Below are 27,000 nucleotides of genomic sequence, written 5' to 3'. Positions count from 1 at the left end.
TGCCCGCTGCTCGCCCGTTTTCCTGGCACAAAGCGTTTCCCTTCAAACGAGCCCGAGAGCAGGGTTCAGGCACGCTGGAACCAGAGGGCAAAGTACCAGGGAGAGCAGAGCCCTGCCCCAAACCCCGTGGGGGGGTTCCCCTGATCCTACAGGGGGTGGGGAGGCAGAGGCGGTGCCCTCAGGGCCACGGGGAGGTCACGAGCCGAGCCAAACGCTCCTCTCAGCCACTTTTATTATTTTACAGCCCGTCCCAGCTCCCAGCTCAAGCCTGGCCGCACAAATCCCATTTTCACTTCCTCCTCGTCCCGTCCCGGCGCCGTGAGGAACCCACAAGCGGCGGGAGCGGGGGAAACGCCGCTCCCCTCCTCACAGAAACCCCACTGCTGGCGAAAAACCCCCCCAGAAGCTCTGCAGAAAGCCGTCCTGCTCAGGGGGCGGAGGAGCTGCTGCTAGGTGGCAGTGCTGCCCGCCGGCCGCAGCCTCCCAGCAGCCCTCTCGCAGCTTTCGGGCACCGAATTTTCCCACTTTGGGGTATTTCAGCTGGTTTTGTGTCTCCACGCACACTTTCCTCTGCACCCAGCCGAAGCGCCCCGCTCTGCTCAACCCCCTCCCTCTTCCCCAGCCAGGATTTTCTCCTAAAGAAAACAAAAAAAAAAAAACACACCACAAAACCATCCGCCCCAACCGAAGCAGGACCAGCGAGAAAACCCCCTCGGGGGCTTTAATGCCCCCAAAGCCCCCCCAAAACGCGGGGCTTCAGCTGTTGTAGAGCGGAACCACCCTGGTGATGCGCTGCCGGCAGATGGGGCACGCCTTGGGGTCGGGCAGGGCGCGGTAACACTCGGTGCAGGAGCAGACGTGGCCGCACTCCAGGAAGACGCAGGCCTTGGCGTTGCTCAGGCAAATCACGCAGGCGTTTTTGGGCACCTCCGCGGCGTTTTCGTGCCTCAGCCGCAGCTCCTGGGCCTGCCTGAACTCCTCCTGCAGCTGCTGGAGGCGCCTCCTCTCGCGGCGGTGCCGGTACTGCTTGCGCAGGAGGAAGAAGAGGACGGTGCAGGTGGCGAAACCCGAAAGGAAGGCGAGGATCTTCCAGAGGCGGACGCTGGCCTGCTGCTTCTGCAGCAAGGTGTCGAAATCGGCGCTGCTGAGGTAGTAGCGCAGGCCCTGTTTTGGTGGCTGCAGCTTGACGGTGTCGCTGTCCAGCACCAGCTCCCCCACGCCCGTCAGCAGCGTCCCCACCTTCAGCATCTGCTCGGTCTCCTGGATGCCCTTGGGGCGCTCGCCGCTGATGTAGTGGCCGAGGACGTCGGTGAAGGATTGCACCGAGGGGTGGAATTTCTCGTGCACCGTCTCCAGGCTGAGCTCGGCGGCTTCCAGGGGTTTCATCACCCGCACGGCCACACCGGCGCCGTCCTCCGGGGGGGCCAGGTCGAAGGGGGCCGTGTTGGTGCGCTGGTGGATCACCTTCTCGTAGTCGTTCCTGGGGGATAAAGCCAGATGGAGAGGCTGGAGGCGCTGACAGACCCCCCCCGATTGGGTTTCCCTGAGGGGCTCCTCTCCTGGGGGTGTGGGCGTCCCATAAAGGGCGGGGGGGGCACGTACCAGAGGTGTGTGGTTCGGTTCCACACCATCTTGTGCTCCTGCAGCGTCAGCCTCTGCACCACGCCGCGGCAATCCTCCACGAACTGGCTGCTCAGGGTGTCCTTCACCGAGCGCACCACGCCTGCAACACAGCCACTGCTCACGGGGGGGGCCTCGTACACTGGGGGGGGGCACGGGCACCAAAGGGGGCACGGGCAACAAGCCCTCGCACCGTAAGGTGGCAGCTGACACTGTGTAGGGTTGGGGTTTTTAGGGAAAAGAGGGGTTTTTTGGTGAAATGCACGGGGTGGGGAGGGGTAACAAGTGGGTTGTGCTCATACGGGGGGGGCACGGACACTAAGGGGGGGGCTGGGGCATCAAGACCTCGCACTGTGAGGCAGCACCTGAGAGCCGTGAGGTGTAGGGGTGGGATTTTTAGGAAAAAAGAGGGAATTTGGGGTGAAATGCATGGGGTGGGGGGGAGGGAGGAGTGGTCCTCATAGGGGGAGGGCATGGATACCAAGGGGGGCCGGGGCATGAAGCCCTCCTGCTGCAGGGCAACACCTGACAGCCACGAGGTGTGTGTAGGGTTGGGGTTTTTAGGAAAAAAGTGTGGTTTTTTGGTGAAATGCATGGGCTGGGGAGAGGTTATGGGGGCGGGGGGGTCCTCCTCATACAGGGAAGGGGACACTGACTGTGAAGGGGGCTGGGGCACCAAGTGCTCACACTGTGAGGCACTGCCTGACAGCTGTGAGGTGTGCGTAGGGTTGGGGGTTTTAGGAAAAAAAGTTTCTTTTCGGTGAAATACATTGGCTGAGGAGAGGTTACGGAGGGGGGGAGTAGTCCTCATACAGGGAAGGGGGCACGGACACTGAGGGGGGCTGGGGCACCAAGTGCTCACACTGCAAGGCACCGTCTGACAGCTGGAGGGGTGGGATTTTTAGGCAAAAAGGGGGCTTTTTGGTAAAATGCGTGGGGTGGAGAGGGGGTGACTTATACGGGGGGGACACAGACACTGAGGGGGGCTGGGCCACCAAGCCCTCATGCTGCGAGGTGGCACCTGATGGCCAGAAGCTGTGTGTAGGACTGGGATTTTTATGAGAAAAATGTTTTTTTTCGGGTTGAGGAGGGGAGGGGGGGGTCAGCAGCCCCTCACCCCCCCCCCACCCCCCAGCCCCTCTCCTACCTTCAATAACCGCATAGGGCACGCAGCGCCCCGGCGCCTCCAGCAGCACGGCCCGCAGCTCCCCGTCCAGCCGCAGCCTCCTGGCGCCCTGCGGGACGAGAGGAGGAGGAGGAGGAGGAGGAAGGCACCAGGCCGGGGCCTAGAAGCGGAGGAACCAGGCCGCGGCCTAGGCCCGGGACTGGGATTCGGGGCTCGGGGCTTCGCCTTCGGCCCCCGGGGGGTCCCGGTACGCACCTGGAGGCCGCGGGCCTGCCGGGCCTTGTGTCGGTAGGCGGAGCACAGCAACGCCGTGAGCGCGGCGCTGGCCGCCAGCAGCGCGGCCTGCAGGCCCGAGGGCCGCCCGCCGCCATCCATGGCCGCCGTCACCATGGCAACCGGCCCGGCGCGCAGCGATGACGAGAGGGGAGGCGCTCTAGGAAGAGACCATAGAGAGGGCGGTCCTCCGAGAGGGAGAGGGGAGGGGGCGCGGTCCTCCAAAAGGGGGGGGGGGGGGACTGACCCTTTTTTTGGGTTGTTTTTGCGGGTTTTTTCTTAGGGGAGGATTAGCCCCAGTCTCAGCCTCGCACTCATAGGGTTTTGGAGGGGGATTAGCCCAAATCCCAGCCCCACTGCGCTTTTTTTTGGGGGGATAATAGCCCAAATCCAAGCCTCCCGCCCTCAGAATTTGGGGTTTTTGAGGTTAAATCCCAACCTCACAGGGATTTTGGGGGGATTAGCCCAAATTCCAGCCACACATCAGTTTTGGGGGGAAGATTAGCCCAAATCCAAGTCTCCCTCCCCCAGAATCTGGGGATTTTTGAGGCTAAATCCCAGCCTCAGAGGGCCTTTGGGGGGATATTAGCCCAAATCCCAGCCCCACAGAACTTTTTTTGGGGGGATTAGCCCAAATCCAAGCCTCCCACCCCCAGAATTTTGTTTTGTTTTGTATTTTTGAGGCTAAATCCCAGCCTCACAGTTTTTTTTTTTGTTGTTTGTTTTCTGTTTTTTTTTTTTTTTTTTTTTTTGAGGGGGGATTGGCCCAAATCCCACCACACTGCACTTTTGGGGGAAAGATTAGCCCAAATCCAATCCCCCACCCCCAGAATTTAGGAATTTTTGAGGCTAAATCCCGGCCTCATAGGGATTTTTTGAGGGAAGATTAACCCAAATCCCAGCCCCACTGCACTTTTTTTGGGGGGATTAGCCCAAATCGCAGTCCCACAGCACTTTTTTTGGGTGGGGATGAGGCCAAATCCCAGCCACACTGCACTGTTTTGGGGGAGGATTAGTCTAAATCCCAGCCTCACTGGGTTTTCGGGGGAGATTAGCCCAAATTCCACCCTCATAGCACTTTTTTTTGGGGGGGTGGGGGTAAGGGGTTAGCCCAAATCCCATCCTCACAGTACTTGGGGGGGGGAGTTTAGCCTAAATCCCAGCCTCACAGGTTTTTTGGGGGGGATTTAGCCAAAATTACAGCCTCACAAAGTTTATTGGATAGGGATTAACCCAAACCCTGGTCCCATAGCCCCTTTTTTAGGGGAGTTAACTGAAATCCCAGCCCCACGATGCTTCTTTTTAGAGGGGGGGATTAATCCAAACCTCAGCCCCACAAGGCCTTTGAACGGGGCAGCCCAAATCTACCAGGATTTTGGAGGGAGACAGCCTCACCTCAGCCCCACATTGCTTTTTTTTTTTGGCAGGGATTAGCCCAAACCCAAACCCCACAAAACCCTGTGGAGGGGGCAGCCAAATGCCAGGCCCTCCAAAGGCTGGGGGGGACCAGGCCAAACCCCATTTTCCCCCAAGGTGTCATTTTTTGGGGGAATAAACATCCCAAACCCCATCCCCACGGTGTGGGGACCCCAGACCCATTTCCCCACATCCCTGCACCCCCCCCCACCCTCACTGCTGCTCCTGCCAGGGTGGGGGGAGCGGTAACTGGGTGAAAAAAACATTCATTTTGGGTAAAAAACATATTTAGGGCCTCAGGGCTGTGCAGGGCCCCATATTTAAAGCCCCGAGTTGCCATGGCTACACAGAGCATCGCGCACAGGAAAAGCACCCAGGACCCCCCCTGCCTCCCCCCGGGGTGGAAATTTTACCCTGGGAAAGGTAAAAAAATACAAAATAAAAGCGAGTTAAATCCGAATAAACCCCGACAAACCGTCCCGGCCGGGTGCTGCGCTTTTAACTCTTCCTGCCCCATTCCCCAGGCTGGCGAGAGACGAGGCGCTGTCACAGGCAGCGAACGCGCTTTATTTCCACTTTATTTCGGCCGCCAAAATCGGAGGGGGGGGGTCATGGGGTGGCAGCTCCCCCCTGACCCTTTTTTTTATTATTTTCCCAGTGCCACGTTTGCCAGCAAACCCTCTCGTCCAGTGTCCCCGAGGCCCCTTTGGGGCCCCCTCAATGTCCACAAAATGGCGGCGCCGATGGGCTCCTTGTCCTGGGGTGGTGGGGGGGGTGGATTTTGGGGATTTTTGGTGGATTTTGCTCAGCACAAGGGGGGGCGAGGGCCACGCAGGCTGCACCCCCGCATCTCCCTGGCCAGCCTCAGCACGGCGGCTCGCTCCCCGAGGCCTTCAGCCCTCGTCCCGCAGCCGGTGCCCATGGCTTCCTCCTCCTCCTCCTCCAGGATGGAGCTGAGGCGCGGGGCGCAGCGGGCGCGCTCGGCCGGCGGGCGGTAGGGACACTTGGCGTTGAGCAGCCTGCGCAGGGGCACCAAGGGGACAATGGCTTCGCCCAGCAGCTGCTGCTGGACGTGGCGGCCGTCGTTCTGCCTCTTGAGCCGCTTGAACTCGTTGAAGGCGGAGGCGGAGGTCTGGAAGAGGAGCAGCGCCATGGCGCGCGCCGTGGCGGCTTTGGGGACCAGGACGGCGTGGCAGCGCAGCACCACCGCCTTGTTCTTCACCTGGTGCCGGTAAACCCAGGCGAAAACCTTGGGGTGCCGCCGGTCGGCGGCGCAGTAGGTGATGCGGTGCAGCAGGTACGCGTGGCCCGGCCGGCGGGCCCCCTTCTCGCCGGGCGCCATGCGGATGCCGTGGGGTCCCAGCGTCAGCTTCATTTTGGCCCCCCCGGCCCCGGCTTCGCTTTTGGCCCAAATCTTGCCCACCGCCTCCTCCGTGCAGCCCTCGCCCTTGGCGTGCAGGGTGACGGCGTTGCCCAGGTAGCGCACGGTGTAGGTCGGGTCCTCCTTGTTCAGCTCCACTTTCTGCCGCCGGCCACCGAAAACGCTGCCCAAGCGCTCCAGCGGGCATTCGGGCAGCAGGTCCGGGCAGGAGCGCAAGAAGCTGGCCAGCAGCGAAGCGTAGCCCAACCCGGGGCCCAAGCTCTTCCCTTTGCACTTACGTTCATTTTCCACCAGCACGAACTTGCTCCGGCGCCAGGGCAGCATCCCCACCGCTCCCCCGCCGTCGTCTCCGGCCGCCGATCGCCTCGCCAGCAAACGGAGGGGCCCCCGATCCCGGCAGCTTGGCTCGGGGGTGTCCCCCCCAGACAGCGGGTGTCCTTTTTTTTTTCTTTTTTTCCCCCAGAAGGATCCCTCGGTGGAGGACGAGGCTCCGGGAGCGAGCAGGCGCCGCGAGAGAGCGAGCGGAGAGCGGTGGCTGCAGGGACGCAGCTCTCCGTGGGCTGCTCCACCTCCCCGCGACGCCGCATCGCGCGGGGAGAGCCGCGGCGCGCACCCCCTGCCAAAACCGTGGAAAGGGAAAAAAAAAAAAATAATAATGGAGATTTCTCCTAGAGATTGGGAAAAAAAAAAAAAAAAAAAGGATGAAATGCAGCCCACCCCCCCCAACTCCACGCAGACCCCGAGCCGTGCCGGCTGCAGCCCCGCAGGGATGCGCCTCACGGGGTGGGGGATGGAGGCAGAAGGCATGGGAATGATTTTGGGGAGCTTTGGGCACAGCTTCCGAGCCTGTTGCAGGGAAAAAGTGATTTGTTGTTGTTGTTGTTGTCTTTTCTTTCTTTTTTTTCAACAAATCTGGATGTTTAGAGAGGAGTGGGTGCCGGATGAAGGCAGCGGCGCGGGGGACACGGCCACCCCCAGGGTGACACGGTCACAGCAGGGCAGTTTGCAGGCAGTGTGCTGGATTTTGTAGCCCTGCACCCCCTTTTTTTCTCTCTCTCTTTTTTTTTTCTCCCCATTTTTTTTTCCCAGCAAGCCAGCCCAGCCTCCTTGCTGCCGCTCCTGGGTGGAGGTTTGGGCTGTTCACCTGTTGCATTTCCCCCCAGCGGAGGCCTGGGGAAAACTTCTGCCCACAGGATAACAAAAAACGGGGTTCAGGGGGGCTTTTTGGGGACGTTTTGTCTCTGCAGTAGGGTTTGAGGGGTTTGGGGGTTCAGCTCTCACCCTTTCTGTTGTGCCTTCTGTCTGATTTTGACCCCGCAGGGCTCCTGGTGGGGGTGTAGTGGGGAGAACCCCAAAGCTTGGGGGCCCCCAAAAGTCCTCCGCTCACCTTGGGAGCAAAAACGGGGAGGAAAAGGGGGAAAACAGCAGCGCACACCTCCCTTTTTTTGCCCACTTCCACTGCCCAGGGAAGCCATTTCCCGGCAGCTTTGCAGCTTTCCTGCGGTGTGAGAGGAAAGCAGCCTTAAAATAGCTGCCTGGCAGGCAGCGCCAGCCCCGGAGCCGTGGAAGCCTTGAAGGTTTTGCAGCCAAAATAATCAAAAATGCATGACTTTGTGTCATTTTTTATTATTATTTTTTTGTTTCAGACGCCAGGGCTGCAGGTCAGTGCGTGCGGTTTGCTCCCAGCGTGAGGATGCTGTTGAGGGCAGGGTAATTAATTAATCGGTGAAAGAAATAGGAATATATAATCCTATATGATTTAGGAAGCAGCTTTCCCCTCCCCGTGCTGCTCCCACGCTGCCTCTGCAAGCTGCTGATGGTTTTCCTTTGATCCACTAGATTTTGGGGACCCCATAATGGGGCAAATGCCTCGGGGCCAAGGCACGGAGCAGAGGAGGAACCCCGCGTCTGGCTGCTCAGCGCCTCGACCGACCGGCCCTGCGAACAGCCAGGAGCCATCAGTAGGCTTCAGAGTGAACAAGCGCCGCGGCGCAGCCCACGGAAAGGGGACTTGGCTGGTTTGCCCCATTTTCAGGGGGGATTCGGGCACGGGAAGAGGGGCTCAGCCACTCATGGGGGTGCAAATCCTTCCGGATCGCTGGAAAAAAGGGGAAAAAATCGGGTTTTATCGGCAGGAGGCAGCGGGGAGGCTCTGCGGCAGCAGGGCCGGGAGCGCCGGGGAGGCAGACAGGCGGAGGAGATGAAAGCAGCTATTTTAAGCTGCCTTTGGCTGGCGGCCTGGAACACGCCGCCTTGGCGTCTTCTCCCCCAAATCTCCCTTTTTTTTTTGCACAGGGAAGGAGGCGACGTCCTCGGTGCTTCTCGAGGGGAGCGAGCGGCGCTGGGTTCGTTTGTGTTTGGTTGGGATTTGTTTTTTTTCCCCCTCCACGGGTGTCCAAATCACGATGTTTTCAGCTTGTTGCGTGCATAACTCCTGGTTTGAAGATGCATTCGGCAGGTCTGGGGATTTTTGCTTCCCAGGAGGGACATCAGGCTTGGGCATCTGGTTTTTGGTCTCCTTCCCACCACCCTAATCTCCCACTGGTGGCTTTGCAGGAGGATGGGCAACCCTCACATGAGCCCCTGTGGCTTGGGGCAGCAAATGTTGTGATGAGGCATTGCTCCTTTTGGGGAGAAAGAGCTAAAAAGCCCCTTTTTGGCTTTAGAGAGAAGAGACGGGTCAGGAATGCGTGGGGTTTCTTAGCTTGGGTTTCCTTGCAGCTCTCGGTGCTCCTGCCACCCTCTGCTCTGATCTCCTTTTTTTTTTTTTTTTTCTCCTGCATCAAAACCCGCAGGGAATTCAGGTGCTGTGCCCCACCTTGGCAAAACGAGTCAGAAACGCTAAATAAGGCCAAAAGGCCCCCAAAATCCAGCAAACTGGACAAAACCTCCCACCATAAATCAGCAGGGCCCCCGACGCCCACCCTTGGAGGTGGAAAACTGGGAATTCAGCTCCTCCAGTATGAATAAAAAAGGAGATATCTGTAATTAAAGAGTGATTTGCTCACAGCTCCCCCCCCCCCAGCAGGGTCAGGGCTGATTCCCACGAAGGCTCTGGCGTGAAGGTGGCCCCAGCACCCAGCAGCAAATTTGGGTTTGGGGTTCCCAAAGGATGCCACGAGGGCACCCCGATGAACCACTCGATGGCATCTGTGCGCTTTCCTCCTGCTGCATGTCAGGTGTTAATTAAAAGAGGGGGAAAAAAGGGGGGGACAGGGGTAAGAAATGGGGAAACGGGGGAGGACGGACACGATGGTTCGGTTTGCAGCCAATTTTTATTTTTTTTTTAATTAAAAATTTTTAATTTTTACACCGCAGGAGAGCTTCACAGGACGTCCCCCGTGGGCTCCCGTCACCGGATTCCTGCCGGGGAGGAAGGAAAAGAAGGCGGCGGTGGGAAAACCGCTCGGCGGGAGGAAGGTAGAAAAAAAAAAAAACAAAACACCAAAACACGTAGAAAAAGAGGCAGAAATGAGAAAAGGGGCGAAGAGAGGGCTGCGGGTCCCCAGTGCTTCGGGATCGGGGATGCTGCAGGGCACGGGCAGGGCGCGTGCGGGGCGTTATCCCGTCGGGGCAGGGCACCCCGTGCCGCCTCCCGGGAAATCTTTAACCAGGGCGTGCGGCGCAGGCATGGAGGGCAGCGGGGGGCCCCAGGGCGAGCGTCTGCAGCTGCTCCTGCGCCGCTGCCAGGAGGCCAAGGCCTGCGCCTACTGCCCCTACAGCCGCTTCCCCGTGGGCGCCGCGCTGCTCACCGCCGGCGGGGAGATTTTTTCGGGTAAGGCGCAGCCGCACGACGCTCCGGCGGGTTGGGTTTTTGGGGTTGGGACAGGGTTTGGGGTGTCCCGTCTCGTTCCCGTCCTGGTGGTGGGTGTCGTTGCCCGTCCCGGCAGGTGGAAGGGGTGAAAAGTGCGGTGGGTGGTGTTGGGGGGGGGGGGGGAAAGGGGAAATATAAAGGAAGGGGAATTGAGGAATGCGTTGGCTGGAGGCCAGGATGGGGCGGGACGCGTGGAAAGGCAGGGAAATGGCAACTTTCTGTGTTCCCAGCATTAAAATTAAAAAAAAATGAGACTTGAGGGGGTGTCCCCAAGCCACGGGGGTGTCCCCAAGCCATGGGGGTGTCCCCGAGCCGTGGGGGTGAGCGGTGCCGGGTGCTTCCCCACAGGGTGCAATGTGGAGAACGCCTGCTACAGCCTGGGGGTGTGCGCCGAGCGCACGGCCATCCAGAAAGCCATCTCGGAGGGGCACACTCGCTTCAGGGCCATGGCCATCGCCAGGTGAGGCCGTGATATCCCATGGTGAGGGGCGAGCGGCAGCCCCACAAATCCCCCCACCCCGCTCACCCCATCCCTGAGCCCTGTGCCCGTTCTCTTCCCGGCAGCGACATGGGGACCGACTTCATCGTGCCCTGCGGCGCCTGCAGGCAGGTGATGAGAGAGGTGAGCGTGCCACCGACCCCACAGGTCCCCTCTCAATTCCACCCGGGGCTGTAAGCATGGGCACAGCTGCCCTGGCCCCACCGAACCCCAAAACGGGGCTTTTCCTACAAAAGCAGAGCCCCCATCCTCCCATCCCCGTGGGTAGTTGGTGTTGAACGGGTTTTTGGGGCACCAGCCTTGGGGTTTGGGGGTGAAATGCAGGCTCTGAGCCCCAGATACCCCCCTGGGGCTGCCCCCAAACAGATTATTGGGGCCACTCGAGCACATCCCCCGGGTGGGCGCAGCTTTGGCATCGGGCACCTCTCCCCACTCTCCTCCTGCAGTTCGGCAAGGACTGGGACGTCTACCTGACCAAACCCGACGGCACCTACATCGTCAAGACACTGGACGAGCTCCTGCCCCTCTCCTTCGGCCCCGAGGACCTGAAGAAGGTGTGAGGCTGCGTTTTCCCTTTCCAGCATCAGGGGAAAAGGGGGACAGGGCGGATTGCTCCCCAGTTTTCCCCTGGGACGATGCGATGCAAAACGCTTTCCTGGTGTTACAAAGCTCTCTTGTCACTCCCTCTTGATTCAGCGCTGATTTGCGGGTGGGGTGCCGGCCCCACCTCGCCCTGGGGTGCACAGACGGCCAAATCAAACAGTAGAAATTCCCTGATTTTTTTTTTTTTCTGGAAAAAAAAACTCACGCTCGTGAGCACCGAGCTCTGCCCGGGCACCTCTGCAACTCCAGGAGCAGCTCCACGAAAAGGAGGAGGATTTGGATGCAAACCCAGGGACAAAACGCAGCAATTTCAGCTCTAAATAAGAACAGGAAGCAAAAAACTGCTGCCAGTCCCCAAGGTTCAGCGCAGGGGCAGCTCTGGTGGTGCCACGAGTTGTCAGCGGTGTCACCACCCTAAGCCTCTCCTCCTGCCTGCTTCTCTCCAGCATGTTTCTGCTTGCTTTTCTTCTCTTTGTGGAGACAAAGAGGGAGTTATGGGGGAGCTCACTGAGTAATTATGCAATTAAATTATGCAGAATGGAAAAAAAAAAAAAAGTGTGTTACTTTAACGAGCCAGGCTGTGCTTTGTGCACCAGTGCCCTCTGCCCTGTGTGTCAATGCACCGGGCACCGATGCACCGCGCACTTTGCACCGTTCACTGTGCAACTGCACACCGAGCACCAGCACGTTGTGCACCCATGCACTGTGCACCGTTGTGCTGGGTCTGGCTGGGATGCAGATCACTTTCCCTGCAGCAGCCCGTGCAGTGCTGTGCTCTGCACCTGTAGCTACAGCAGCACTGGGGTCACACCAGCGTTGTGTCTGCTGCTGGGCGGTGCTGGCACAGCACCAGGACGCCCTCCAAGCCAGCAGGCTGCGGGTGGGCAAAGGACAGGGAGGGGATATCAGCAGCACAGCTGTTTGAAACCGACCACAGCTGTACAGCAGCCAGTGCAGCAATGCACCCACCACGCTGCACCAACAAGACATGCACCTATGCACCAACACACCATGCACCAACGCACTGTGCACTAATGCACCACTCAGTAACACGCCGTACAGCAACATACTGTGCACTAATGCACAGTGCACCAACGTCCCATGCACTAAAGCACTATGCACTACCACCCTGTGCCCTAATGCTCTGTGCAGTAGTGCACCGTGCACCAACACACTGTGAAGGAATGCACCATGTATCATCACACCATGCAATAATTCACCATGCACTACCATCCTGTGCACCAACACGCCATGCATGAACACACCATGCACCATCACCATGTGCAGCAATGCATCATGCACTACCACGCCATGCACCAACACACCATACAATGCTGACCCATGCATCAATGCACTGTGCACTACCACCCTATGCACCAACACACCGTGCACTACCACCCTGTGCACCAACACACCATGCACTACCACGCTGTCCACCAACACACTGTGCACTATCACCCCATGCACCAATGCACTATGCACTATCATCCTGTGCACCAACACACCATGCACGAATGCACCATGCACCATCACCCTGTGCAGCAATGCATCATGAACTACCACGCCATGCACCACCACACCATGCACTATCACCCTGTGCAGTACTGCCCCATGCAGCAATGCACTGTGCAATACCACCCGGTGCACCAACACACTGTGCACTACCACCCTATGCACCACCACCCCATGCACTAATGCACCATGCACCACCACCCCATGCACCAATGCACCATGCACTACCACGCCGTGCACCACCACACCGTGCACCACCAGTGCGTGCACCACCGCCCCATGCAGCACCGCCCCGTGCAGCACCACCCCCTGCACCTCCCCGTTCCCGCCCCCCGTTCCCGCCCCGTTCCCGCCATGGCGCTGCGGTTGCTCCTCGCCCGCGCTCTCCGCCTGCTGCCCCGCGGCGCCGCCGCCGCCGCCCCTCACCGCCCCCCCCCGGCCCCGGCCGGCCCCTGGGCTCCCCCCCGGCCTCCCTCTGCCCTTTTTTCGTCTTTCTCCTTCTCCTCCTTCTTCCGTCGCCCCGTGGCCGGGCTGGCGGCTGCGGCTCGGCGGGGCCACCGCGGTCCCTGCCTGGCCCTGGCGCTGGGGCTGGCGCTGGCCGAGCCGCGGCTGGAGGAGCGGCGCCGGGCTGAGGCGGCCTGTGGGAGCATCCAGGTGGGACGGGGATATTGAGGGGGGATCGGGGCCTTCCTGAGGGGTTTGGGGTTGGGGGGAGCCCGCGGAGTCCTTCTGGAGGCTTCAGGGTTGGGGGGAGCCTCCTGGGGGCTTCCTGAGGGGCTGGGGGTCAGGGGGAGCCCTCAGGAGTCCCTCAGGGCTGGGGGAAGCCTTTGGGGCCCTCCTGGAGGCTTTCGGGTTGGGGGGAGCCCCCTGAGGGGTTTGGTGCTGGGGGGAGCCCTCAGGAGCCCCCCAGGGCCCTTAGGAGGGGTTGGGGGTAGGGGGGAGCCCTCAGAGTCCTACTGGAGGCTTCAGGGTCAGGGGGAGCTCCCCGAGGCCCTCCTGAGGGGCTTAGGGCTCTGAGGGCTCCCCCCCAACCCCCAGGAGCCCCTCAGGGCCCTCTTGGAAGCCTCAGGGTTTTGGGGAGCCCCCTGAGGGGCTCGGGGCCAGGACCCGGTGGTGTGTGTGTGTGTGTGCAGGGGTCGTGCTGGGTGCTGTCAGCTCACTTTTGGGTTTTCCAGGGGTAGGAGCAGACCTGTGGCCTCCCCACACCCTGGTTGCATCCCACCTTCCTCCACGGGTGCTGCTTTTCTCTGGGGTGCCCCCACCGGGCTTTGGGCTCCCCCAGCCCGTGCTGGGTGTTGCTGCCCCCCTCCACAGCCCCATTCCCCAGCAGGGCCAGGCAGGTGTCAGGGGTGCTCAGGGGCCCTATAGCAGCGAGTCTCGCTTTGGGAGCATTCAGTGAGACGTCAGAAAACACTGTTGGTGTTCCAGCCCCGTGAGTGGCTCCTCCTCCCTGTTCCTCTTCCCCTGTACCTGCAGCACCCTTGGGAGGGGCCCCTTTGGTAATGTTTTTTTAAGGGATATCTTGTTTTAGATAAAACCACGCTGTCTGCTGAGCATTTCCCCTGTAGTTACAGTGGTTTACAGTGACCCACTGGGTGTAGATCAGCCTGAGGTCTCCTCGCCCTGAGGGCAGAGACATTTATTCGATTTACTACATTACTGCTGGGCTGGTGGCTTGGAGAGTCCCAGCCTGCTCAGGTTGAACATGAGGTGTCACAAAATGCCTGCTTTGTGCTGTAACCCCAAGGATATTTCTCCGAGCCCCTGTGCTGGCCCTTGCTGCCTCTCTTCTAAAAAAAACTTAATTTCTGTCCTTTTTGTGCTTTCCAGACGGTGTTCATCAGGAAGAACAAGGCGCAGAAAAATCCACTGAGCTCGTTCCGCTGGCGAGGCTTCAGGCTGGAGGAATATCTCATCGGGCAGCCCCTGGGGAAGGGCTGCAGCGCGGCTGTGTACGAGGCAGCTATTCCCTTGCCTCCTGATGGCCAGGGGAGCGGCCGCCTTGCCGGAGAGGGGCCAGCCCTGGGAGAGCAACCCGCAGACAAACCCCAGCAGAAGGAGGCTTTCCCGTTAGCCATCAAAATGATGTGGAACATCTCGGTAAGGAGCCCGATCGTAATCTCCTCCTCTGTCACCTGGGCGAAATGTTTAAGGCTTTAAGCTTTGAAAGCTCTGATTATGTAACTCGGGACGAAGGGGTCAAAACAAAGCTGCTGGTGCTGTGACGCCGGTGGCTGGGGAATGCTCATGGAGCACGTAATTAACGGCTGTTATCCTTCTGGACTCTGTCTCCGTGGTGTTTGAGCTGCTCTTGGGGCAGTTGGTGGTCACAGAGGCAGTGCTGCTGGCAGAAAATGCCTTCTGGAAGCTGGCTGTCGTGAGCTAGGAGGCACTGGAAAAAAAAACAACACTGCTACCAGTGCCCTGGGAGTCTGCTTCCCCGTCAGCAGCAGGACAGAAATAGATTCTCTGTCACAGAGCAGGTGGGAAGTTCAGCACTCACCAGTCCTCTGTGGTGAGGTCAGGCAGGAGCTGTGTCAGTGTTTCCCAGCCCAGGTGACCCACGCCCTCGTCCCCACTATTCCCCACATAAAAAAAATGTGTCTTTTGCTGAAGGGTGTTTGTGGTGTTGGATGTGATGGGTGGATGTTCTCAAAGAGTTTTCCTCAATGCCAACATCTGGAATCCCGTGGGCTTCATAAGCGCAGGTTCCTTGAGCTTTTTTGGTTGTTTATTTTTTTGTGGTTGAATTAGAGGGTGCATTTAAAGAGCTGAACAGGCTTCTTCCTGCAAGTAGAGGCCTCACCACATCCTCTGATAAATCCTCCGAGCCGTTAATTACCTTCCCTGGCTTCTCAAAGCAGCGAAGGGAGTCCCTTCGTTCTATCCCACAATTTAACTTCATTCAGGCACAGCGCCAGCCGGATGATCTGCTCTGGGGGTGGGGTGATTTGGGAGCCAAGGCTTTGCCCCTAGCGTGCTGTGACCTTGTTGCAGGCTGGTTCTTCGAGTGAAGCCATCCTGGATGCCATGGGCCGTGAGCTCGTTCCAGCCACCCGGACCGCCTTAGCCGGAGAATACGGAGCTGTCTCGTGCCGCAGGTAGGGTAGTTGTGGAAGTGGCAGCAGTGCTCACAGCTCCGCGTGCTCATTTCACCCGTCTTCCTCCATCAGTTTCCCTTGCAGCACCTCAGTACTGGGGAGGAGGCAGCCAGAGGTTTCTGTAATAGTTCTTGGGAATAAGTGAACACAAAAGTTTGCGGTTAGTTGATGCATGTGTTTGTTTTTATCCACGTGGTGATGCTTTCACAAGTGCCTCAGACAAATGTCAGGCAGGAGCGTGCTTCTGGCTGTCCTGGAGGTTTCCCTCTGGCACGGTGAGGGAACAGACTAGCAGTGCTGCCATTCAAAGAGTAATTTCACAGCCTGGTTTTCTTTGAGGAGCAGTGCTGTGTCACGGCTCTGCACTTCCCTCCGGGCTTGATGGCTTAGGCTAGAAGGGTGTCAAAAGGGTTGGCGTTTGTGAAGACACAACCACAAAGGGATTACATGAAGGTGCTTCTGTTTGGCGCTGAAGTTAGGGGCGTGTCTGCCCAAATCTAACCTGGTTTGATTTGCTCACACAGACACACATTTGCATAATATACTCGTAATCATCAGTTATCTTCATATTAATTGGATAAAGGTGTATTCCATCTTCTATAATCACAGCCCCTTTATTCATCTGATTGGTCCCTTTACTAATCTCCAGTTACCTTTTTCAGTCACTTCAGATATTTTACTGATTATGCTGGATTTCAATGGTATTTCCCTTAGCTTCCAAACTGTTCACCTAGCAAAAATCTCCCAAATACCCGTAATATTTATCCAAACTATCTTTTGTTTAGATCAAATAAGCATTTATGGTTTGCATTACTAGTAGCAGTGCTGGTTTCACTACCAAGCCACCTGTTGCTGTGTTAACATTGACCACCAAAAGGATGGGGGTGGTCAGGGCCCTGTCTGCTTTGGGTCCTGGAAGTGCTCTGACGGGACCACGGCCAGGAGCTTCTGTGCCTTTGTTTGCCTGGGTGTAAAATGCACAGAACCTTTTGGTATCTGCAAGTGTTAACTTTGTTTAAAAAAAAAAAAAAAGGTAGCTTTTTAATTACAAAAGTAAACAGCCACGATCTGCACTGATTTGGCACTGTGTTAAAACTGGGCCTGCCCCTGCTTGGGTTCGAAACTGGGTGCAGGGAAGGGAGGCAGGAGCTGCTGGTCACTAAATGGGCAAAGCAAATAAAAGCTGGTGAGAAAGCAGATGGAAAACGACTGCGTTACCCCTCCTTTACCTGAGTGAGAGGTGGGCAGACAGCATAAAGGTGGCAAACTGCACAGGAGCTTTTAAATTATCATGAGTTTAACCATCTTTTTGTTCAAAAATGTGCCTTTTTTTTTTCTCCAAACGGAAACAATGCAGTCTGCAGTCCAGATTGTCTGATTTACATTTCAAATACGTCCCGGCTGCCAATACAAATGAATAATGAATGCTGCTTGCTGCGTTGCTAGCCTGAGGACGCAACAGGCAAGCCAAAGAGATGTTTGACATTCAGGGGAGGAGAGCTCTGCTCTGCAGTGTGTGGAGGTAACCTGCCTTCGTGGCACTGAATGCTTCCTGCCTGTGCCACGTAACAGAGGGCCCGAGGTGATGTGGCTAGTGAGAATGTGACCTCTTTTGCTTAGCAAAGCTTTTTTTTAGTTGTTATTATTTATTTTTCCATTCTCAGAAGCTCCTTTTTGATCCAGGATGCAGCCTGTGACTAACCCACCTTTGTCAGGAGCATAAAAAGGCAGCTGGGGCTTGACTGAAATGAAAGGCTGCCTGTTGCCAGTCAGCATTTCCTTCAGAGCTTCCTTGGCAGCGCGGGTGCGGTACCAGTATATCCTGTTCTTCCCTCAGTGTGGGAAATCCAGTTACAGTGTCTTCCTGACAGCCAGGGGTGAAGTATCAGCCCGAGTACCCCGTGCAGGAGCTCTGTGCTGGGGATGACAGCTGGGTTTGCTCTGGGAACTGCCAGGGTGCAAAAAAAAAAACAAAAAAAAAAACCACGGGTGTTTGAAACTGTACAGAAGCTGCTGGGACCTGCCCACCGCTGCGGTTGGCCTGCTGGAGCTGGGGCTGTTCTGCAGCACTGTGGAAAATGTTGACAGAGGTGGGGGGTTGGAATTTGGCCACGAGGGCGGTGAGGTTGCTGTCAGTGCTCTTTGTAACCCTGAGGTTTCCAGGAATGTGGGTATTTGGCTCAGTGTGCAGGCCTGTAACCTGCACCGGGCAGCCCCGGTGCTCCCTGCCTGTTCTGCACTGGAGCCTGTTGTTGGAGGGCTAATTTTTCATCAGCTCTCCACTAAAATTAGTGGAGGGAGTAATAAAAAATAAACTCGGAGGGAACAGAGATGCACGTGTGCTAAATGAAAAACGAACAGGAGATGATTGTAACTCTTGGTACGTCCACTTCTGCGCAGGAAACCTGTCCTCAGGAGGAAGAAGCTGCAGCCTCATCCAAACATAATCCAGGTGATCCGAGCCTTCACGTCCTCTGTCCCGCTGCTGCCTGGAGCCTTCACGGACTATCCCGATGTTCTTCCACTGAGCCTGAACCCCAGAGGCATCGGCCACAGCCGCACGCTCTTCTTGGTGATGAAGAAGTAGGTGGGGGCTGTGTGAGCCTGTGCATGCCGCTGTGTGGGGTCCTTGTAAGGATTTGGCCTGGGTTGCTGCCAGGAACCATGTGCATGCTTGGGAACGTGCTTCCTGAGGCCTGCTCCAAGTTTTGGAGGTTTTAGCTCTTGTTGGACATCGAGACAAGCTGTCCTTTTGGACAGCTGCCCCAAATTGATGTAAGGAATGCTGCACTTGTCCCTGTTCATCTGCCCTTTGAAGTCTGAACTTTGCCCCTAGCTGGAGACAGCAGAATCAGTAATGAGATTCGTTAGTGCTTCATTAGGGTGGCTCGGTTGGGTTCTGCCCTTACTGGGTGTGGCTGTGGCATCGACACAAACCCACCTTGCATTCCGCACTATTGTGTTCTGCCCTCAGGTGGAGAAGCACTCTGTCCTCTGTATTTCAAGAGTGTGTTCTTTCTCCTGCCTTGTGCATCTCCTTGTTTTGCTCATACAGTCTGCATTATTAATCTGGCCCCTCCCATGCACAGCATAAAACCTGTACAGAAGGACCTGGGAGACCCTCACCCTGCTGAGAGGAGATTTAATTGCAGCCGTAGGGTTGTGCAGGAGCCTGAAAAACCCAGTGGTGGATGTTGTAAAGCAGGATTTGAGAACAGCAAGCAGGGGAGAGGTGGGAAGTTGAGACTAGGAGGTGGGAAGGCATCACAGAGTGCAGGAGGAGCATGGCAGGGGTCAGGGTGCTGTGTCCCCAGCCCGCCAGCACCGAGGCTGAGCTGGAAGCAGGAGGATTGCAGGGCACTGACGCAGATGTTCTCCTCGTTCCCACTAGTTATCCCTGCACCCTGCGCCAGTATTTGAGGGACAACAGTCCGGATGCTCGTCTCTCCACCATGATGATTTTACAGCTGTTGGAAGGCGTGGACCATCTTGTTCGCCACGGGATAGCGCACAGAGACCTCAAGTCTGACAACATCCTGGTGGAACTCGATTCAGGTAGGCAGAGCGCCGGGTCTGGGCGATGGTGAAGTCAGAGGCAGAAGTGGTGCCAGCGGAGGCACTCAGGGAAGTCCCAACCCAGGTGTGCCTTTAGGGATAAAAGGAGCATCAGAGCTTTTCAGGGATCTCCAGGTTGCTCATTAGTTTTGCTCTTTCTGTCACTGCAGCAGCGTGGATGTCATTTATCACGTGTGTGCCTCAGGTTTTGGGTCATTAAAACAGATTTTAATGGGCCGTGGTGCTGTAATCAGAGGGAGAGGTGCACCAAGCCCTCATTGCATGAGCAAAGCCATGTTGGCTTGGCACAGAGACATTCACTGCCACCACATTCATGGGGATGGAGGTGCCTTGGCTGCAGGTTCTTGGCTCTGTCTTTCCTTACTAGCAGAACACCGCAGAGTGCTTCTAAAAACCCCACCTTGCAATCAGGTCGGTGGCGCTGCACCCTGTGCTGATTAAATGTCGGTTGGAAGGAAGGAGGACTGGCAGTGTGAAAGCCAAAAGCAGCATTTTCATCATCTTGTCCAGTTCAACCAAGATTTTAATTACCTGAGCTCTTTTTCAGCATGACTGAGATTCATATGGGCAGGAAACAATAGCAGGCAGCCAGACCTGTGTAATTAAAGGTCTTGGTAGAGCAGTACTGGAAGATTTTCAGCGATACTAATGCCTTCTTTCTCTTCTTGAAGGAAAAGCTTCTCTGGAGCTCTGAATGTGGTTAGGAATGATTTAAAGCATTGATTTTTCCATACCAGAGTCTGGAGAAGTAATGATTCTACTTTGCAATGTTTGATTTGTCACTGGGACAAGAATTGTTGACCGATGCAAAAAGCTGATAACTAAGCCCCAGCCTTTTTTGCTAGAGTTAAGTGTGTGTCTTTGTCTATGGCTTTTGCTATAGGTAAGAACAAAAGTGGAAAAATGAAAAGATTCCTCTGTCATTTATCAGTTAATTTTACATGCCCTTGTTACGACACCTGCAATGCTTTGTCAGGCACACATTCCGTGGAGAGAAATGAAGCCCTCTGACGGGGAAATGGAAGAACACGTTTTACTTCAATAAAGCCAATTTTTCTCCTAATAATATAGAGAAGAAGCAGGAGAACAGCGTGTGGTCATGCTGAACCACACACTAACCCTGCTGCCCTCTGTCCTTTGCAGCTGGCTGCCCCTGGCTGGTGATCACAGACTTTGGTTGCTGCCTGGCAGACGACAGCATCGGCCTGAGGCTGCCTTTCACCAGCTCGTACGTGGATCGGGGTGGCAACGGCTGTCTTATGGCACCCGAGGTAAGTCCTCCTGCAGTAACTTGGTGTCGCTGGCTGCGGGATTCTGCTGGGGGTAAAAGTTTCAGCAGCGGGCTGTGGAGGCTGTGATCAGAACGTGGAAAAGGGTGGGGTTAGGTCTAGGAGTGAATAGTGGAGGGGCTGCGTGCACAGCACTTCGCTGCTATTTGTGCCCGAACTTCCCCTCTATGCACATGCCAACAAATTAAAATTCTTCCGTGGTCTTTTGTGATCTGAAATCCACTGCAATCAAGTCAGGGATTTTGTAGCTGTTTGTGCTGACTGACTCACCTGTCCGTGCAGTGCGTTACCTCTAGCGTGTTGCTATGGCAGTGTTCTCATCCCTCTCTCCCCTTGGAGAGCCGTGACTGTAAAGCAGCAGCATGTTCTACCTTGAGCTGCTGTTGTTAAACACCTGGGCGTTAACAAAACGCATCCTGCTCGGCCCCGTGCTGAGCATTTGTTGGCAAAATCATCCACATCTCCTGCCTCTTAAATCCCAAATGAAACATCCCTAGGGCCCTGGTGTGAATGTTAGTCAGAGGTAACTGCTAAAGCCAGGATGCAATGGCCAAAAATCTCCCCAGTGTCCTGGCGGGCTGAGCAGCACTGAAGGCCCGGAGCATGCCTAGGAAATATTTATTCAGAGCTCTTTATTCTGGCTTCCCCATCTCTGGGGATTTCTCACACAGGTGATCACGGCATCGCCAGGTCCAGGCACGGTGATCAACTACAGCAAAGCTGACGCCTGGGCTGTGGGAGCAATCGCCTACGAAATCCTCGGCCTGGCAAATCCTTTCTACGGCCACGGGGACTCGACCCTGGAAAGCAGAAGTTACCGTGAGGATCAGCTGCCGAGCCTGCCCGATCGCGTGCCCCTGGAGGTGAAGCAGGTGGTAAAGCTGCTGCTTCAGAGGGATCCCAACAAGGTGAGGAGCTCTTTTACCTGGATGGAAGACCAAGTGCAGGTTTCTGCAGGCAGTTCCCTGAATAGTTGCAGGGATTTCTGCAGATGTTTGCATCAGTGACTGGACCTTGAATTGGGGTTTACATGCAGCTGCCTGGTGATAATGTTAACAAAGGGCTTTTTTGTTCACGGGACCATGCAGTGCCTCGGAGGAGGTACTTCTGGCACAGTAAATGTGACATGGTTTGTCCTGAGTGCAGCTGGATGAGCTAATTCTCCCTCTCACTCCTTTTACAGAGACTGTCTGCTAGAGTTGCTGCTAACGTGCTTCACTTAAGCCTCTGGGGTGAAAGTGTTCTAGCACCCAAGACCCTGAAACCCGATCAGATGGTTGCCTGGCTTCTGTGCCAGTCCGCGGCCACTTTGCTCCTGGACGGACTGGTGGATAAAAGCCGGGTGGAAACCAAAATGAAGATGTGCTTCTTCGCAAACCTCGACTACGAAGACCTCTGGGCAGCAATTTTCTTGTTGCTGGCCTTGAGAAACCAGGCTGGGTGAGGAGTACAACACGGGGCGTGACCGCGCAGGAGATAAATGGCACTTTCTAAAAGCACATAGGAATTTGTCTTCTCTGTCTGCGCGGAATCCTGTAGTACTTCAGGGGGAAAATCTGCAGGCCTGTGTTAAGGAGGTCGAGTGTTATCTGTAGTGCACTAGTACGCTGCTAGGGGCTGTGTCTTTGCCTCGTTACTCCTCCAGTGAGGGTTTGCAGAACGTGCAGGTGTCCTGGGGTAAGTGGATGGTTTTGATTCCATTTGGGAATTCACAGTTGACTTGGAAGTCACAAGCTGAGTGAAGCGAGCTGTGTGGAAGGAGGTAAGGTGTAGCTGCTCTCCACACGGAAGCATCATGGAGTTAAACAACATGTGAAGAAAGCTGAACTGACAAAAGGACATAGGAAAACCTTCCTTCTCTTAGGGAAACACTTGTGAGCCTTGCTTCTCTTCTGATCATACTCCTCTGCAGCCACAGACACCTCTTGCTATATTTATAGTCATATCTATAACATAATGGCAGCCTCAAAGCCTCCTGCAGAGGTGCTGAGCAGTGCAGTTTAACAAGTCTCTTGTGATGCTGGTCTGTTTGACATGCTTGTTTTTTCTGATGAACAAGGAACTAACACCCTTTGATTGGGGAGCACAGAGACCCCAGCGCTGGGACACTAACGGTCGTGTTAATGAGAACATCCTTTGAGTTCGCGTCTGTAACGGTGTTCAGAGGAACTGGGGGAGGATGTTGTTGATGCTGGTTGCACAATAAATGGGTGATTAAGCTCTGATGCTGAGTGGGTTCTCTAAATCTCGTCTGTCTCTGTTCACCAGATCCAGATCTTGGACTGGAGGCTTGTGAGGCAGGCAGTGGTGTCCTAAAAAATCATCCAGCTTTTCCAGTCCAGTCTGGAACGAGTTCCTTTATTCTCCCAAGAGGAGTTTCCTGCCAAGTGAGCTCTCTCCTGCCTGAGGAGCAGCCCCTGCCTCGTCCATGTGCGTATTTGTGCCCCTCTGACTGCTCTTGCAGTCTCTCTGGTTCAGTGGCGGTACAAAACCACCTGCCAGGGACTGGCCCTGCTCATTTTATGACCTAGCAAGAGAAAGCTGCGTGCTGGCCCAGCAAAAATGCCGGGAAGTCAACTGGCAGCGCAGTGAAGTCACCGAATGCCCGATTTAGAAACACGGTGTGAGCACAGCACGCTGCTGGGCCTGTAACGAAGGCTCAGCAAAGAGCACGGATCCCTGGCAAGCACGGAAAATGACCCCTTGGGTGGGAAAAATAAAGTTTCAGGAAAAAAAGAACTTGTAAATCTTGGTCGGAAGCCAACCTGGAAGAGTGTCACCAGTTCAGAGCTGTGAGTGGGCGTGCAGAGCTGTGCTGCTCTCCCGTGGCCCCCAGCCAGCACCTGCTCTGATTTCAGGATGTTGTTAGGCCAGCCGGGGTTTGATCTGCGCCATCTATCACGCATTTGCTGTGCGAGCTGCAGAGAGGAGCCCTGCTTCCCCTTGAAAGGATCTCATTTCATCTCAGTCCTTACAAACGGCCTAAAACGTGCTGTGCTGCACCGCCTCTTGTTCTTAAATTCCTAATTCCGCTGCTCGTTTGCCTCTTGTGCACCTACAATTTTCCAGAGTTCAGACTTTTCTGTTTCATTTTCGTCCACGTGACATTTCCCTGCACGGTTCCAGTTTCCCAGTCGTGCTAATCCCCCAACACCACCATCTTTGCGGGAGGCAAAGCTGCTTGCTGTCAGGCTCCTCTTGGGGAGGAGCAGAAAGAGGTTTGTTGGCAGGCGTGGGGACGTGCAGCCCCTCCTGCTGCACTTTGAACCCCAGGAGGGTGACAGGGCCCAGCCGCTTGGCTCCTGGCCCAGCTGTGACAGTCGAGCCAGGACGGGGCTGGGCTCCGCAGCCGTGCCGTGCGTGGGGCAGAGGGTGGCTGGGAGCTGTGGGGGCAGGATGAGGCTCCTGCTCGCTGCTCCACGGCTCCTCGCATCCCCTGCAGCAGCCGCCTTGTGCCATGGTCCCCGCCTGCCACCCACGGCTCCGTGCAGGGGAGCCCCTCGCCGCTGGGGCTCGAGCTTCAACGTGCCCCCCAGCGCCGAGTTCGTGGCCCGGCCCGTGGGGATCTGCTCCATGCTGAGGCTTCCCGTCCGCGCCTCCGCAGAGGGGCTGGATGCAGCTTTCGTCGGCGTCCCCCTGGACACGGGCACGTCCAACCGGCCGGGAGCCAGGTAAGGACGAGGTGCGGTGTCAGAGGAGCTGGAGCTTTGCTCCTCCTGCCCTCCCTCCTCTGCTCCTTCTGCTCCTGACTCTGCCCACCCAGGTTTGGTCCGCGCCAGATCCGTGCTGAGTCGGCGATGGTGAGGAGGCACAACGCCAGCACTGGGGCGGCGCCTTTCGACTCCCTCCTGGTGGCTGACGTGGGAGACGTGAACGTGAACCTCTACAACCTGCCCGCCAGCTGCCGCCTCATCCGCGAGGCCTTCCAGAAGATCGTGGCCTCGGGCTGCGTGCCCCTCACCTTGGGTAAGGACCCTCGGGGACCTCAGTCCCCCCCTCCCACACCACAGGGGCATCCACGTGCGTTTGGTGCCCTGCTGAGCAGGACCCAGGGCGTCCCTCTGAAAAGTTTCCACCCCAAACGAGCCACCTGCAGTGTGCTGATTTGCATGAGGCGTGATTTACGCCTGTGCTGAAGCAGTCACAGCTCAGCATCACTGAAGGAAGCCGGTGTGTAGGGTAACAAGGGGCAAGTTATGGGTTACAGGTTCCTCGGGAGTGAATCATTTATTTACAACCCGTGCCAAGGGTCCCACACCATGAGATTCCTGTGCCAACGCAGTCACACATCTCCAGGCCTCCTGCTCCTCCTGTTTTCCCAAGGAGGAGAGGAAGGAACCTGCACCACGGAGCCTCGGGTTTCCCTGAGGAAACGCAGCCCTGCCTCTGAGGGGTATAAACGAGTGCAGTATAAATGCAAAGGGGGGAAAAAATCACCAGAGAACAAATACAACGAGGGCGAGCTCCTCTTGCCATGTGTTGTATCCCCTTCCTCATCCTCCCGCAGGTGGAGATCACACCATCACGTACCCGATCCTGCAGGCCGTGGCAGAAAAGTGAGTTTCTGACCTGGAAATGTGGAATATGGGCTCGTGGTGGATTTGGGGCTGCGAGGTGCGGGATGGGTGCTAATGGACCTTCCCTGTCTCGCCTAGACACGGCCCCGTGGGGCTGGTGCACGTGGATGCTCACACCGACACTGGCGACAGGGCCCTGGGGGAGAAGATCTACCACGGGACCCCGTTCCGGCGCTGCGTGGACGAAGGGCTGCTGGACTGCAGCCGCGTGGTTCAGATCGGCATCCGCGGCTCCTCCTACGCCCCCGACCCTTACAAATACTGCCGGGACCAGGTGAGCTCAGCCGCGGCTGCTTTCGCTCCCCAGCAGCTCCGAGAGCTGGGAAATCACCAGCTGGAAGCTGCTCGGGGTTAATAGGGGTGCAAAAATGAGGAGGGTTCCTGCCTCCTGGCCTCATTTCCATAAATCCTCGCTGGGGCTGCACCTTGCTGGGGGGTGAGTGCTGATCTCATGCATCCTGCAGGGCTTTCGGGTGGTGCTGGCCGAGGATTGCTGGTTCAAGTCCCTGGTGCCGCTGATGGCAGAGGTGAGGCAGCAGATGGGGGCCAAGCCGGTCTACATCAGCTTCGATATCGATGGGCTGGACCCTGCCTACGCCCCGGGAACTGGGACACCAGAGATAGCCGGGCTCACGCCGTCACAGGTGAGAGGTGCTCAGCTGCTTTTCTCAAGGGGAAGGGGACGCTTGTGTCACCCCCAAATGTCCCCCTGCCTTCTCAAGGGGATGTTTCTCTGCCGTTAGAGGTCATAGGTAGGAAATAACCGAATTTCGTCCGTGTAGGCTGGGTCCTCGGCAGCTTCCCTCTTCTGTGCAAGGGGGAAGCAGAGCCCAAAGCAAGCTGCTAGGCCAGACACGTGTTCCTTCAGCCCAAGTCTGTTTTCTTCTCAGGCTTTGGAGATTATTCGTGGCTGCAAGGGGCTGAATATAGTGGGATGCGACCTTGTGGAAGTTGCACCGATGTACGATGTCTCCGGTGAGTCCAAAGAAGCCTCGTTTGGGTTTGTGCAAAGCATCCTGGGGGCTGGGAAGGGGCTTGCGCCCCTCTTTTATTTTTGCTAGGTGCCACCTAGTGTTGAAAGCCAAGCAGCGGGCGCTGGGTGATGCCCTGAACAGCGTGCTAGGAGCTGTCAGGACTTCTTATTGTCATCCCACATCAGTGGGGCAAAAAGGCAAGCGTTGGGAGCTGCTTGCTGCATGAGGACACTGAAGGAAATGCAAAGCAGCGATGGGCTTTGGGGGCTGAATGTCCCCCGTCCCCTGGTCACAGCCCTGGGAAGTGCTTTGCCAGCAGAGGTTGGGCAGCTCGGCCGGGCTGGGGGTTGCCAGCGTGGCACTGGCAGTGTTGAGATGCAGCAGTCTCAAAGGGGGCAGATAAAGAAGTGAAAAAACAAAAACTGGGCAAGTGAAGAAAAATCAATGTTGAAAAATCAATTTGGTACATAAAGCCGGCGGGTAAAGTGCTTCTGCAGGGTGACAGCGGTGGTGCATCCCCTCTGTTCCAAGGCAAGGCGTTGGTGAACAAAACCAGAGGTTTCAGCAGCCGGCAGCGCCGTGGGCAGGGTGGTGCAGGGACAGGCAGATCTGGGAGGGCTGCAGGGCTGGGCAAAGGAGCACGGTGACGTCCCGCCAGCGTTAGGAATGGGCCAAGAATGGGAAATGCCAGAGGTGGCTGAGTGCTGCGGGTGAAAGCAGTCAGCATTCCTAGCCTCGTTTTTATTTATTTAGTTATTTATTTTCTCTCTGTCTTTTTGTAGGTAACACGGCCCTCTTAGGGGCCAATCTGCTGTTTGAAATGTTGTGCGTCCTTCCCGGAGTGAAAACAATGTGAGGGCAGCTCCTGCCTGGCCCAGGGCTCCTTTGCAGGTCATAAAGGTAAAGCAGCACCACCAGAGACACTGTAAGAGCCCTCAGTCCTTCAACATCCTGCTCTCTCCTCCACTTGCAGCAAACGCGTGCTTTTCAGTACGGAATAAATGCCATTTCCTGCTAGAAGAGGTAATTTCAAGCTCCTAAACTGCAGATGGGTTTTGAACAGCGCATTTACTGGTGTCTGTAGGGTCTGAGTTTGCTTGGGAAGAAAAAAGACGAGGCTAATGGCACTGCCTCTGCAGTGGGAACGACCCACCTGGCAGCTCTGCTCATCCAGGACCATTACAAACCTGTCACTGGTAAAAGGATTTTCCCAGTAAGAGACAGAAGCGGGACAGCTAA

At 56.5% G+C, this 27,000-nt stretch overlaps 5 protein-coding genes across 6 annotated transcripts; 3 read left to right on the top strand and 2 right to left on the bottom strand.

The window, feature by feature from the left end:
* Nucleotides 1-215: 215 nt before the first annotated feature.
* MUL1 (mitochondrial E3 ubiquitin protein ligase 1) lies at nucleotides 216-3,162 on the bottom strand. Its single transcript, XM_038166718.2, has 4 exons — nucleotides 3,002-3,162; nucleotides 2,768-2,855; nucleotides 1,603-1,723; nucleotides 216-1,480 (listed from the first exon to the last, which is right to left on the bottom strand). Exons 1-4 carry the CDS (start codon nucleotides 3,134-3,136, stop codon nucleotides 757-759), a joined length of 1,068 nt encoding a protein of 355 aa, XP_038022646.1. The 5' UTR covers nucleotides 3,137-3,162; the 3' UTR covers nucleotides 216-756.
* A 1,833-nt stretch (nucleotides 3,163-4,995) lies between these two features.
* On the bottom strand, nucleotides 4,996-6,478 carry FAM43B (family with sequence similarity 43 member B). Its single transcript, XM_027443232.3, has one exon. It carries the CDS (start codon nucleotides 6,138-6,140, stop codon nucleotides 5,241-5,243), a length of 900 nt encoding a protein of 299 aa, XP_027299033.1. The 5' UTR covers nucleotides 6,141-6,478; the 3' UTR covers nucleotides 4,996-5,240.
* Nucleotides 6,479-8,246: 1,768 nt separating this feature from the next.
* On the top strand, nucleotides 8,247-11,285 carry CDA (cytidine deaminase). 2 transcript variants are annotated; one of them, XM_072026925.1, is made up of 5 exons: nucleotides 8,247-8,274; nucleotides 9,135-9,236; nucleotides 9,979-10,090; nucleotides 10,195-10,252; nucleotides 10,576-11,285. In XM_072026925.1, exons 1-5 carry the CDS (start codon nucleotides 8,262-8,264, stop codon nucleotides 10,687-10,689), a joined length of 399 nt encoding a protein of 132 aa, XP_071883026.1. In that variant the 5' UTR covers nucleotides 8,247-8,261; the 3' UTR covers nucleotides 10,690-11,285. The 2 variants fall into 2 exon arrangements, with proteins under 2 accessions (XP_071883026.1, XP_027299035.3); XM_027443234.3 differs by lacking the exons at nucleotides 8,247-8,274; nucleotides 9,135-9,236 and adding an exon at nucleotides 9,294-9,591.
* Nucleotides 11,286-12,598: 1,313 nt separating this feature from the next.
* PINK1 (PTEN induced kinase 1) lies at nucleotides 12,599-22,435 on the top strand. The gene is made up of 8 exons (XM_072027068.1): nucleotides 12,599-12,898; nucleotides 14,075-14,344; nucleotides 15,242-15,345; nucleotides 17,746-17,928; nucleotides 18,737-18,900; nucleotides 20,065-20,192; nucleotides 20,882-21,118; nucleotides 21,394-22,435. Exons 1-8 carry the CDS (start codon nucleotides 12,599-12,601, stop codon nucleotides 21,652-21,654), a joined length of 1,647 nt encoding a protein of 548 aa, XP_071883169.1. The 3' UTR covers nucleotides 21,655-22,435.
* Nucleotides 22,436-23,529: 1,094 nt separating this feature from the next.
* On the top strand, nucleotides 23,530-26,808 carry AGMAT (agmatinase (putative)). The gene is made up of 7 exons (XM_027443237.3): nucleotides 23,530-23,881; nucleotides 23,974-24,176; nucleotides 24,718-24,766; nucleotides 24,866-25,061; nucleotides 25,252-25,431; nucleotides 25,678-25,762; nucleotides 26,544-26,808. The coding sequence occupies exons 1-7, from the start codon at nucleotides 23,607-23,609 to the stop codon at nucleotides 26,615-26,617; spliced, it is 1,062 nt and encodes a 353-aa protein (XP_027299038.3). The 5' UTR covers nucleotides 23,530-23,606; the 3' UTR covers nucleotides 26,618-26,808.
* The last annotated feature ends 192 nt before the right edge of the window (nucleotides 26,809-27,000 follow it).

This window comes from Anas platyrhynchos, chromosome 22 (genome assembly GCF_047663525.1).
Source record: "Anas platyrhynchos isolate ZD024472 breed Pekin duck chromosome 22, IASCAAS_PekinDuck_T2T, whole genome shotgun sequence".
Taxonomy (NCBI): domain Eukaryota; kingdom Metazoa; phylum Chordata; class Aves; order Anseriformes; family Anatidae; genus Anas; species Anas platyrhynchos.
This window is presented reverse-complemented; position numbering and strand designations above follow the sequence as displayed.

Coding starts and splice junctions, on each gene's coding strand:
- PINK1 (XM_072027068.1), top strand. CDS start 12,599: ATGGCGCTGCGGTTGCTCCTCGCCCGCGCTCTCCGCCTGCTGCCCCGC. Junction 12,899..14,074: donor CGGCCTGTGGGAGCATCCAG/GTGGGACGGGGA, acceptor TGTGCTTTCCAG/ACGGTGTTCATCAGGAAGAA. Junction 21,119..21,393: donor TTCAGAGGGATCCCAACAAG/GTGAGGAGCTCT, acceptor CTCCTTTTACAG/AGACTGTCTGCTAGAGTTGC.
- AGMAT (XM_027443237.3), top strand. CDS start 23,607: ATGAGGCTCCTGCTCGCTGCTCCACGGCTCCTCGCATCCCCTGCAGCA. Junction 23,882..23,973: donor TCCAACCGGCCGGGAGCCAG/GTAAGGACGAGG, acceptor CTGCCCACCCAG/GTTTGGTCCGCGCCAGATCC. Junction 24,767..24,865: donor CTGCAGGCCGTGGCAGAAAA/GTGAGTTTCTGA, acceptor TGTCTCGCCTAG/ACACGGCCCCGTGGGGCTGG.
- FAM43B (XM_027443232.3), bottom strand. CDS start 6,140: ATGCTGCCCTGGCGCCGGAGCAAGTTCGTGCTGGTGGAAAATGAACGT.
- CDA (XM_027443234.3), top strand. CDS start 9,342: ATGCTGCAGGGCACGGGCAGGGCGCGTGCGGGGCGTTATCCCGTCGGG. Junction 9,592..9,978: donor CGGCGGGGAGATTTTTTCGG/GTAAGGCGCAGC, acceptor GCTTCCCCACAG/GGTGCAATGTGGAGAACGCC. Junction 10,091..10,194: donor AGGGCCATGGCCATCGCCAG/GTGAGGCCGTGA, acceptor TCTTCCCGGCAG/CGACATGGGGACCGACTTCA.
- MUL1 (XM_038166718.2), bottom strand. CDS start 3,136: ATGGTGACGGCGGCCATGGATGGCGGCGGGCGGCCCTCGGGCCTGCAG. Junction 2,856..3,001: donor GGCAGGCCCGCGGCCTCCAG/GTGCGTACCGGG, acceptor CTCGTCCCGCAG/GGCGCCAGGAGGCTGCGGCT. Junction 1,724..2,767: donor GCCCTATGCGGTTATTGAAG/GTAGGAGAGGGG, acceptor GCTGTGTTGCAG/GCGTGGTGCGCTCGGTGAAG.